This window comes from Carassius carassius, chromosome 47 (genome assembly GCF_963082965.1).
Source record: "Carassius carassius chromosome 47, fCarCar2.1, whole genome shotgun sequence".
In the NCBI taxonomy this organism is placed as follows: domain Eukaryota; kingdom Metazoa; phylum Chordata; class Actinopteri; order Cypriniformes; family Cyprinidae; genus Carassius; species Carassius carassius.
The window spans coordinates 7,232,113-7,245,136 of NC_081801.1; the positions used below are offsets into that span (position 1 = coordinate 7,232,113).

At 37.5% G+C, this 13,024-nt stretch overlaps 1 protein-coding gene across 1 annotated transcript in view; it reads right to left on the minus strand.

Moving 5' to 3' along the window:
* The window catches only part of LOC132130735 (matrix metalloproteinase-17-like), a 70,635-nt gene extending 58,417 nt beyond the window's left edge, over positions 1–12,218 (minus strand). The window contains exon 1 of the mRNA XM_059542528.1: positions 11,714–12,218. Within this exon, the coding sequence (XP_059398511.1) occupies positions 11,714–11,854 (141 nt within the window). The 5' untranslated portion in view covers positions 11,855–12,218. The remainder of the gene's footprint in view (positions 1–11,713) is intronic.
* Positions 12,219–13,024: the final 806 nt, after the last annotated feature.

A 13,024-nucleotide genomic window follows, 5' to 3' on the forward strand; every position in this document is an offset into this window, starting at 1 on the left:
AAGTTTTGTGCACTGATTCTGTCACTGCCTCTGGATAATGTCCCTTTAATAATTCCTGATCTTATTACATGCTCTAATGCCCTATCACTGTGAGAAAAATATTATTTCTTAGAGTTGATATGAAATTACACTGAATGCTCGCTGGACAAACAGATTAGTTGATAGTAATATTAATTCTGCTTCAGCTACTACTGGCAGATGATATAAATAATTGTAATTAATTATAAATTATTACATTTCCATTTTGAGTTAATTTGTGACAGAAGATATATATATTTAAAATAGATTTTTATTTTATTTAAAAAATTTTTATAAAATGGTACAAAATATCGATGACTCATGTTACACAAATTTTTGCCCAATCTAATGCTTTCTAGATTAACAAGAAAAAAATCATTGATCATAACCAACCTGCAGCACATGTTCATTACAAAACTTTTTTTTTTGTATGCATACTAGTCTCAGGCTCTACAGATTTCAAACTTGTTTTCTATATTTAATTCTGTGCACACTGCACAACTAATCTCAGACTAGCTGTTTCAATTACAAGATCATTCTCTTCCGAACTAGCTCACAGCGCTCCTCAAACAAACTGATGCACAAAGCAATAGGAGACTATTCATGACAATGTGTCATCAAACAACACTGAAAAGGGTCTTTGGTTTTGTTTTTGTACTAAATTACAAAGAACTGAGAAAAAACTCAGAAAACAAGACTCTAAGTCTTTTAGTGTGCACTTGGCTTTGTTACATCCCAACACTGTTAAGAGTTAAGATATTCACCTTAGCTTGGCAGCTGTGAGCTGTAATTTTTATTTGTTGCTTATGGTTCTGTATTTCATCTTCCCGAGATGCTAAAAACAGAAATTATCATAAAAGCACACTTAAAACAGCAATTTTTCTCTCCAGACAGCCCCATTGACTCAACTACTCATCACAGCAATCCAAGCGAGACAAGAAATTACCAGAAAAAATGCCCAAAGGCCCTCTTTTTAGCAACCGCGAGACATTTACATGACAAACCAGTAGCCGAAAAAGTTCAGAACAGCCACAAGAGGCTCCTGATAAACAAACAAACAGAAGAATGTGATAATTTATTTCCTTGGCTACTAATGCTACTGAATCATATCCAATAATGATTCTACCTCTATATTCATTGGTGGGCTCTGTAGGGATTACTTGTTTTTTTTTTTTTTTTTGGAAACATGCAAATTTCATGACAAATAATACAAGTGTAATTGGCTAGTGGGGGCAGACATGGACATATGCCTTTTGAATCATTTCTGTCTTGTGTCTTCAGTACCACCGCCATCTGTATACCATCATGGCAAAGCTGTTGCTAGATAATGTGGGCGTCAAACATATTTTTGAACATATGCTCGATTTATTCGACACTTTTTATCGTTTACCTGAAAATTGCTTGAAACCTTATGATGGTGATAATCTTCCCATCTCCACTACTGATTTCAAGATCTCTGGGGCACGTTATGCAATATGCCGTCTAAATGGCAAAGGAGGCAGCATGCAGTCCTGACTCATCTACAACTGACTCATCATTGAACTCAGAAACAACAAAGTTTCAGCAGAACCCCTACAGCAGTCCCATGTTCCCCTTTTCAAATGCTGTGAAAAGGTCGACCAAGGGCCAAACAGTTCCATACTGTTCTTAACACTTCTAGAGTTATTGTGCCATGAAAATCATGATTATTATTTTTTTTAAGTGTGTTCTAATGTTGTTTTGGACCCCACTGACGTTGTATGGACAAGAACACATGAGACATTATTTAAAACATCATCTTTTGTGTTCCACAGAATAAATCAAGTCATTAAGGTTTAGAACAATGTGATGATGTATAAATAGTAAAATTAACCTTTCAAAACCAACCTTTTCAGTTCAGAATTCAGAGATTAAGAAATAATATATGGTGCAATAGGAGAAAGTTTACCTCACCAGCATTGTTTAATAGCTGAATTCCCACACTGTTTTCATTGCAAATCATACGTCAGTCTACCATAACTCTCTGAAATATTTACCAATAAAGTTTAAATACCTTTCTGTAAAAAACAAAATCTGTACTGCTGTTTCATCTTGGAGTGGGTTTGTCCAGTTCATGGATTAGAATACTTTATTGGAATGGCTTTATTTTTTATTTACATTTTTATGTTTATGAAAATGAATAACAAATAAAATAAAAAATAAAAATTCCAAAAACCAAGGCTGCTTAAAAAGTGGTCAGTCGCTGCTCTATAGCAATTTGATCATTCACTGTGCACTCAAAATTATTAGATGTTAGATTTCCATCAAAATGCCATGTCAAGTGGTTTCTCGCAACTATGTTGGCCACACTTTCATTAAATTGTACTCACTGGATTTAAGTAAATAATAATTTAAAAAAAAGGTCATAACAAAAGACATTTGAAGGGGATAATTTTTATATAACATGCATGTATTTAACATGGCTCAAATAATGAAGGTTGAGCAAGAAAACGGTTATAGCTTTTATCCTAAAAGACTGTACAGAGAACTGGTGACCTCCCTGAGGTTAAGAGCCTTGCCAAGGGCACACTGATGAAGGATCAAGACTTGCTCCTTATTTTACCACCCGACATTGACATAAAATTGACAGTACTGGTATAAAATCAATGCTGTATGATATAGTTATTTACCTAAATCCAGTTTAATTAAGTCTAATTTCTTCAAAGGAAAGACAAAAAAAAAACACTCAATTTGTGAAAGGTGCATTATGGGAACACACTCAACTTTGGGATGCATGAGAGAGTGTCGCTTTCACAAACCCTTGCATTATTTTTCTATGTTCTTGCAAAACAGCATACCAAATCAATAAATCGTGGTGTGGTGGCACCCTTATTCAGTTTCTCCATGAAACTCCTGTGTATTCATGAGGTAATTTCAATGAAAGCCTCATTTATTAAATCTAACAATGCTGATATTTCATTTTTAACTGCAGAAAAATTCTATGCTGTGGCAAGTCATCAATTCATGGTGAAACAGAATGAATACCTTATTATACTGCCCTTTATCTATTTGACCATGGTGCAGTCATGCATCCTGAATCTGTCTAAATCTACAGGCTTCACTTGCTCAGGCATACCTTTCTTTCTCTCTGCCATTCTCATGGTAAACAGAAGTGGAAGGAGCCGTGTCATTTAAACTTTACATCTTGAATCTTTTTTTTTTTTTGGCACACATCAAAAACTTCACTTTCGCAAAACGATTTCTCTGGCACTCTTTGCGTCTGAGAAGGCCTTTTTTTCCACCCTTCTCCACACTTGCTCTGTCATCTCATTAGAAACTGAAAATATGCAAATGAGAGACAAACCATAGGAGCAACTGCTGGGTGCCTCTAAAGACCTGGAAAGTAAACAGACTTAGTAGATGCCATAATGGGGAAGCCACCAAAATCTACAGGACGCTATTTAAAATCACTTGGCCTTTTGCCGAGGTGTTTATGGTGGGGATGGCAGTTGAATTACAAAAAAAAAAAAAAACACCTCTCTTATAAACGTCACAGCAACAGTTTATACAATTCTGCAAGCAATTTAAGAAAAGCTTTGTTGTTGCTGTTGTTTCATAGTTGCCTGTTTCGACATGGGTTATTTTAATCTGAGAAAGAGTAGGCCAAAGCAACACAAAACCACTGCAAGAACCAGTCGATTGCATAGACTGCCATGGCAAAGACATCCTTGATCTCAGCCTGCCTCGGGTAGGATAGGGGTACCCCGGGCTAAAATAAGACCAAGGGTGCACATGGAGTTAATGTAGGGGTTTCTTTAGTAATTTGGACTTTAGCAACATTGGTTCTGAAGTGCTGAAATTGATGCAATCCAATGGAAAGCACGTAATATTGTGTGCATTTACAGTACATCCTTCTTACTTCCTTTACCACACAGTTTGATCTATTAGTGCTCAGACCTAGCAACTGGTGTAGGGTCTTGCTCTTTTCATTCCCTCATGCATTTGACATATTACAGGGCACTGTATTTCCTGAGGTTTATCCATTGAGGCTTTCAGCATAATCACTACCCTGGCTGGTAATGTTCATAGGGCCCATACCAAAAATACATCATTACTGTGCACAGAGGACTAGCTACTTTAGGTGTTTCTTTTGTTAGTGTACATTGTGAACAAAATGGTAGCACACTTTTTTAGCAGCATTTATCTGAAATAGAAAGCTTTTTTATTATAAAAAACACATTACAAATGTCTTTACCGTCACTTCTGATTAATTTAATGGTTCCTTGAAATAAAAGTAGTAATTTCTTTCCAAAAAAATTGATCTATTTCAGATAAATACTGTTCTTTAAAAAATTGTATTCATCAAACAAGGCACACGCACACACTTATTTCATATATATATATATATATATATATATATATATAGACACACACAAACACACACACAGTATTATATGTATATATATGTATATATTATATTCTTAAAGGAGGGTTAGTTCACCCGAAAATCTAAATTATGTCATTGTATGATATCCGGTTCACGAACGAATCATTCGATGTAATCGGATCTTCTTGAACCAGTTCACCAAATCGAACTGAATTGTTTGAAACATGGCTGACACTCCCTCTGAGTTAAAACAAACCAATATCCTAGAGTAATTCATGTACTTAAACAGTACACTGGCTGAACTGCTGTGAAGAGAGAACTGAAGATGAACACCGAGCCGAGCCAGATAACAAACAAAAGATTGACTCGTTCTTGAGTCAAGAACCGGTTGCATCGGTTTTCGGATCACCAGTACTTCTCTCGGACAGTTCGATTCAATAAACCGGTTGAAGAAAACAGTTCACCGGTTCTTTTGCGCTTGTCGTAATGGCGTCATTGGCGATGATTGCCCTTTATTGAAGCCTTCGGTTTACCCGCGCTCACACTAGCACAGACACTGCACATAACACTAGCACAGAATCAGTTCAGAATCAATCACCAAAAGAATCAGTTCGGTTCAGACGCGCTGCGTGTCATTCTGCTTCATGCTGAATCACACAACACATGCGTAGTATCATCAGCTCATCGGTCCTCGAATCGGACGCGTCTGACAGAAACGGTTCTTGACTAGAGAACGAGTCAATCTTTTGTTCGTTATCTGGCTCGGCTCGGTGTTCATCTTCAGTTCTCTCTTCACAGCAGTTCAGTCAGTGTACTGTTTGAGTAAATGAATTACTCAATTTGGTGAACTGGTTCAAGAAGATCTAGTTACATCGAATGATTCGTTCGCGAACCGGATGTGACAAACTGCTTTGTTTTGAACTCTCTCAGAACAGACACGGAAGAGAAGACAATGCTGAATAAAATTGTAGTTGTTGCCAATTTGGATTTGGACCAATTTGGACCAAAATGTATATGCTTCAAAAAATTCTAACTGACCCTATGATGTCACATGGACTACTTTGAAGATGTTTTTCTTACCTTTCTGGACATGGACAGTAGACCGTACACACAGTTTCAATGGAGGGACTGACTAAATCTAAAATACTTAAACTGGTCTCACTGGTTTGGAACGACATGAGGGTGAGTTATTAATTACATAATTTTGATTATTGGGTGAACTAACCCTTTAAAGAGTGCAAACCATGTGCCTGCCCCTGCATCCAGTTTGCTGCTCATGTTATCTAGATATGCTACAGGGTCATAAAGACGCACAAAGCCTAAAAGATACTTGTCTCTGAAAGATGAGCTGCACTGGGTGCCAGTGAGAAACAGTCTGAGGCCCTTTAAAGGTCTGTCTGTCTGACACTCTATATATCTACAAACACCATCTACGGATTCTTTCGAATGGGTTATTATATAGGAGCGAGAAGAGAGTGATGAGCCTACATCCTTTTCTATTCCTCCCTAGTGTTTTTCTCCACTCTGGGCTGGACACAATCAAAAACAGTGTGATAGCTTGGGAAAAAAGATACATCAGTGTTGTTGTTGTTGGACAGCAACTCTGGCTCCCAAACTTTAAACCTGATTTCCTGGAAATTGTGCACCGTAACTTCTAGGTTGTGAGAGAATCTAATTAGGCAGACTAATAGACATTCTAAAATATGACTATTGGCATGGAGGTTTAGGTGCATAATTCGACATATTACTCTGCTGCCTCTTTGTGCCAAATCTATTCTCATCCACACATCCGCCACCTCTCCACAGACCTTGTTCCTGAAATAATCTCCTCATCCCAAATCCCAAATTCCAGAAGCCTGGCAATGGACCAGAGGTCACCAGAATCCAGAATGACAGTCGAAAGTAGGACATGCAACAAACTACAGGCCCAACCAGCACAAGAATAGTTACTACCACTCGCTGCATTGTTATATATCTGTCTGAGCAGTGGGGAAATGCAAAATGGAGCCAATTCCAACTGACAGGTACGACTAATGGAAGTTTTTTCCCGAAAAGTAGATCACCTGATTTACTGCAGCTGCAAATCAATTCACAGTACATTATTCCGGAGAGACAGGTCTGTCTTAGCCAAAGAGAAATGCTATTGATTTAATGTTTACCAGTTCTCTAAATGCTGTGGCCCCTTTGAGTCTCCAAGGCTGTGCTCTCATACTCATCCCTTTCTCTTGATTACTCTGCTGTTGGTCTACGCTGGCTTTCAGCCACCTCGCTTTGGATGTCAATCGCAGGCCCACGCCACTCATGCTGAAGTCTTTCTGGGTAATTAGAATTGAGAGCCAGAGAATAAGAACATTGGTCAAATTGACATTGTGAATGATGGACAGGCTCATGACAGCAGAGGTGGCTGATTCTCTTTGGCTCAGTTGATGATGTGCCATTCAGGACTTGTGAGCTAATATGTGGTACAGTTTGGCTGCCATCCATTGATAGGTCCAGCTGGTGCTCCTGTTAAAGACATTACATTAGTTTGACTCAGAGGATTTTAAAACAGAAAACAACGTAATGCAAAATAAAGCTAGAAACACCTTTGTAGCATGCACCACAAACCAATTAAAGGGGCCTTATGATGCTTTTTTTAAAGATCATTATTTTATGTATTTGGTGTAACAGAATATGTTGACATGCTTTAATGTTCAAAAAAAACATTATTTTTCAAATACTGTACATTATTGTAGGTACTCTATGTCCCGCCTCTCTCAAATGTTTTCTACAAAGTCCCTCTTTCTGACAAGCACAGTCTGCTCTGATTGGCCAACAGTCCCAGTGCATTGTGATTGGCCAATCACTACAAGCACTCGTCGGAAATGTAACGCCCCTTTCCATAATCGCAAGCTTTATCTTTCAAAATAAATGTAAAGACAGTTAATAATGTCCTTAGTTTTACCATCAGTTCAAGCCCGAAAGGGGAACAGAGTCGTGTGTCAGACATAGTGATGAAGCTTGTATGAAGATTGCAGTACACAAGCCACAGGCGATTAAGACATCTGACTACAATGTGTGACCCTGTCTCTCTCTCTGATGCATTGCTGTTCTGTTGTAAGTAATACTAAAGATTCCCAAATGCATCTACTTTCAGAAGGCCAAATTTAGTGCTTTTGCTTCCGCCTAGATACACACAGCATCTCCCTGACATGGCTGCTTCAACACTAACTGCGGAAACCACACCTTCATTTTTTGCGTGAACATTTGGGTGGTATTACGCAAATATTTCCACATAGTGACGTAGACATGTGGGGGCATATTTGAATGAGCCGTTTTAGGGGCATGCGCATAATTTGCAGGGGGGTTATGGGGGTCATGACCCCCCCAAAAATCAGATCCAACTAATATAGCCCCCCCAATATCACATCATTCAGATTAAAATAAATATGAAATATTCAGAATGAATACTTTTGTTCGTTTTCTTTATTAATTTCATTTGCCAGCAAGAAAGACAGTATCATATTTTAAATAATCTGTAATGTACCCCCCATACACCATACACTCAAAACAAAACAAAAACACATTTAAATGTAAGCCTTACTTAACCTTTTCAAACGTAAGTTTAAAAGGTTTTCAAGGCGACCGTTATTGATCGTAGTATCGCTTTGTGGTTCCCATGGAGACAAATCATTCATTGCTTGTCAGCGCTGAATGACTGATGATCTGCTTTTATTTCCTTTTTTTATTCTAATTTCACAAATTTTTTAGCTATAGCAGGATATATCTGATATTCCGATTGTCAAATATGTGCAAGTGGATGTGTTTTGTTGTTCAAACACCTTTAGTTGGGCTGTATTTGCAACGTATTTTAGGTATCTATCTTATTAAAATACCTAAAAAAGGAATATTAGGAATTAGGAATATACCACCTCCGGTTCAATTTGAGATGATTCTAATATATTTATTTATTTATTTATTTGCATGGAGTTTGCAAAGTGACAAAATGAATCCAAGCACAACTAAGGTTCAGTCCACACTTGTATTTTCTCAGTTTCTGAATTTTAAGTTATCAGAGGCTAAATGCAAACACAATTATAATTTTTTTGTATCTACTTTTGAGTCTTATTTCATGCAAAGTGATAATATAATTGCACTTTCATTTTCTCTGTTTTAAAGTTTTTAATGCAGTTATTTGATGTTAAGTTTTTAAAATGTGATGTTAATAAAATACATTTTAACAGTTCAACTTAAAGCCTAGTTTATTAACATTATGTTGGGGAGATTGGGGACAGGTGGGGCTCGGAACCCTTTCCTATCTCCGAAGTGGGGAATGGCAGAAAAAGTTTGAGAAACACTGAGATGTTCGTTGTCCAGTGTCCTATGAGGTAAAGCCAGAGGGTGCCAGGGACTGTGTAGAACCAGTGTCACTGAATTGTAACTTAAGTTGCTGTTTGCTCCAATACAGTCACCTGTTTTGACAGGGGGGATTGCATAATTAAATTATGCAAATTAGCATGTTACCTTTTACACAAGAAAATTATTCAATAAATAAATAAATTAATATGCCACGAGTTTAACCCCCCCAATGGTAGACCCAAAGTTACGCCCCTTGTTTAGGGGGCATGGCAAAGTCTTAAATTTGATAAAGAATATCTCTTTGGATTTAAGGCTTTAGTCTTTGCAACTTTACAGATCTTCTTCATGCACCAAGAGCTTGTAACACTCCAAAAGAGAAAGGAAAAATTTGAATCACATCATATGACCCCTTTAAAAGTAGGAAAATTTTAATTTTCAGTGCCACTGTTCAAGGGGAGGGATGCTGAGAGAGATCCACTGTGTCGCATGGGGTTTGTAATCATTATTGTGCTGACTTGTCCCATTCTGTGCAGTCCGAGCAACAGTTTTAAAACCAGTAACCATACCACATGGCCATCTCCTCCATCACGACTCCCTTATTTAACACCCGTCCACCCCAGCCCAACTATACCCCACCATCTGTGCCATCACCTCGGGGTTTCAGATCTCTAAAAGCATTATCTGCGACTGTCAAGTGTTTCTGTGCCAACAGCCCACAAAGCTATGGCCAGTCTCCCTGGAGGTGGACATGACCCTGTTAGTCTTCATTCAAGCATGATAGTTCTGGGTGCAAAGTTAACAACAACAACACTGTCATCTACAGTCATATGGAAACTGCAGGAGATATGGGAGATGTGATCTGAAAGAAGTGTCTGTATGTTTTTGTATGTGTCATGTTATTATCAGCTGCTGCCACAGAGAGCTGTTCTTTGCAGAGATTCTATGCCACATTTAATGATCAGATTTGATGGCATGCAGTGTCGCATGCTGACAGATATCAACAGCCTCCTTATATGCGCTAGATTAGATTTTTGAAGGTCATTAAAAAAGAAGCCTTTAAACTCTCTGCCAATCATTTGAGAGCTTAATTGAAAATCCTACTGGATGCTGCTAAAAGTTTCTACTACAAGAGGTTATTTAAGTGAAGGGAACTCTGACCACAAGTGATCAATACACATACATGTACAGTACTTTATGAATACATGGAAAGTTACTGGATATGAAAGATGAAAGGATATTGGTTAGGAAAATCTATTTCTTTGAAGAGAAAAATCAAATACAGAGCAGAACAACGTAATGCTTTTGTTACTGATGTATAGCCAAGCGAGATACCAAACACATATGAATGCAAGAACACAAACTTATGGCCATTTAAAGTGTGGGGACATGGACTACCTTGGATTTTTAAGCATAACGTATTTTAAAATTTTAGGGGAAGAAAGGATTAAATTTTTTTTTTTTATTAAGTATGATTTTTGTAGAAAAAAAGTTCTAGTTTAAAATTCAATGCTTCTGAATTTGGTCAGTTGAACTGAATCGCACATTCTCCAAACCATTACATTTAAATTTAAAATGCATATACCCATCACCATATTAGAATTTTTTCCGCATGGAAAACAAATCTGGCATTTAAAGTTGCAAGTAAATATTGATTGGTTTATTTTAAATAAATAAATAAAATCTCTCTGCACACAAAATGAATGAATGAAAAAAAAAGAAAAAAACTGTACCACTAGACTTATCCATCATACACAAAACTCTTAAATTAAATTAAAAATGCTGCTTTCTTACCTAGGATACAAAGTGAGCAAAGTGCATCATCAAAAAATAAATGGGCAAATGACCATTTAATATGTAAAGGGATGAAAAAGGGATGAAAAAGGGATGATTGAATGCAACTTAAGAGTAAGCAATTTTTTATGTATATATTTTACCTGATAAACATTTCTGAAGGAATTGCCAGTGTGAAATGTACAAATAAATACTTTAAAAATAACTTAAATATACTTTGAACAATGGGCAAAATATCAGCCAAAAAAATCCTAGTCAATAAATAAAGCATTTCTCTAGACAACTTGTCTTTCAAATGAAAATATGTGGACGGTTCACGCGCTCTCCAAAACTGGTTGCGCATGGAAATGTCACGTCAAGGATTATCTCTGAATCCGCGCGCAGAATGAAAGTGAGTTTGAGGGGGAAAGTACCTGAGAAGAGTCTGGTTATTGCTCCAATTGCAGACAAACACAAAAACAGCGTTCTACATGGGCTACTACAATTCGACATCTGGCCATAATAACTTTATCGACATTCTCCGGCGTGAACAGGACACTCTATTAGTAGAACTACGATCCACGACCTTTCTCGTCGGTCTTATTGAGGAATATTGCTATGCGTATGTGAATAAAATAGCCTATGTTTATGTAAGTTATAGCTACTGCGCACATAATCGGGTAGGAATGTGAAATTAACCCACAAGTGAACGGCTCGATTTTTAAAGTGATAGTTCACCCATTCTGCCTTTTCTCACCCTTTATTACTCCAGATTAGTCTGACTGACTTTCTTCAGCCGTAGGCTACACAAAAGGAACGACAGCCATAAAATTACCATTCACTTGCATTATATGGAAAGAAAAAATGCAATGAATGGTGACCGAGAACGCCAGTCTTCTGTGTGTGACAGAAAGTCATACAGGTTTGAAAAAAAAAATGATGGTGAGTAAACGATGACATGGTTTCATTTTTGGTTGAACTATTTCTTTAACACTCTTTACGCACGATCTGGTTCTGAATCGTCCTGGGTGAAACAACTTGATTTCTGTGAAAAAAATTAAATAAATCCGTTATGTGTGTATATTCAGACGCATGGGAGCATAAGTACGAATATATTTTCGATTTCATAAACCGTGTCTAATACGTGTAATTATCTATACCCGCAGGCCACAGGTTTTTCTTTCACGCCTTTTCCCTACACGATAATTATTAGTCGGAAGACAGGCTTGAAAGAGCACCTACCACCCCCATATCCATCTGCTCGGCTGTTATAGACGGGGCCGCCCGAGTTAGAGATAAAAACCAAAGAACTGGAAAAAGAATCATCTCTGGATAAATAATCCAAATGGTCCGGGCGGGATTCCACTTTCTGAGAGACTTCATATTGTCCCCGCTCCCAGTGCTCACACAACGGTCTTTCTTTTCGCTGCATCCATCGTATAGATCACCCAAAGCCGGATCCCGGTCATTTAACGGTCCGTGGGAACACGTGTAAGTCAAACTATCTCACTGTGGTGCGCAAACACGTGAAACACATCACATACAACACAATACGGGAAAATACATCTCCTCAGAAATCTGTCTCCAGACGAAATATCATTCACAGTGGTCATCACGATTTACCAAAGATGAAACGTGTACGCATTCACTCCCCAAAAACCAAAAGTCAAACGTTTTCGTTCAATCCTAATCCCTTTGAGATCAGTGCGTGTAGGCTACTGTCAGAGAAGAGGTGCAGCGCTCAGCGCCGAACACAGCGGACTGATGCGCGGTAAGCGCGCGGAGAACTTGTACACTTCCCAGATGGGAGGAGGGGAGGTGGAGAGCTCAGCGGGGGCATAGACCTGTGCGTTTTTAATTGTACTACATTACACGTTTACTTTTAAAGCATATTAAAATTCGAATCAATTAAAATAATAATCAATTTTAAATTAAACTTTGGAGACAGGGGTTCACAGGTTGTTCTAATTTTGACGTCACTAAATGCGAAGGCGTAATTCATGAATATTAAGTTTGTCATACACGCCAATAATTTAGTAGGCTCATTTACTGTTTTAAGATTCTGAAATAAACTTGATATCTACCCACGTCTCTGGGACATTCAGCTGGAGGATAGATGGCTGGAACTTCTACATCTGATATCAGTCTGGACAGGTCCGTGGATGGATGTCCTACAATAACCATTTATCATAAGAAACCTATATTAGACACTTATTCAGATACACAAACAATAATCAAATGGATTTTAAGAGGATATTTTGAGAAATCTTTTTTTTTTTTTTAACCAAAACGTTGAAACCAACATTTGATTATCTACATTCTTTGAAAATATATTATTTTGTGTTCTGCAGACAAAAAAAGAGAAGGCATACAGAATTGGAACGACAAGAGGGTAAGTTATTTTAATTTTTCTGTATGAACTATTCCTTTAACTTCTGCAATGAACACAAAGTATTAAGAACACCAAATTACAAGCTCTATTTCCAGTCAATATAACATGAAATAAAAACTGAAGAACTGAGTCATCTGTATTAGATAAATCACTGCTAAGCA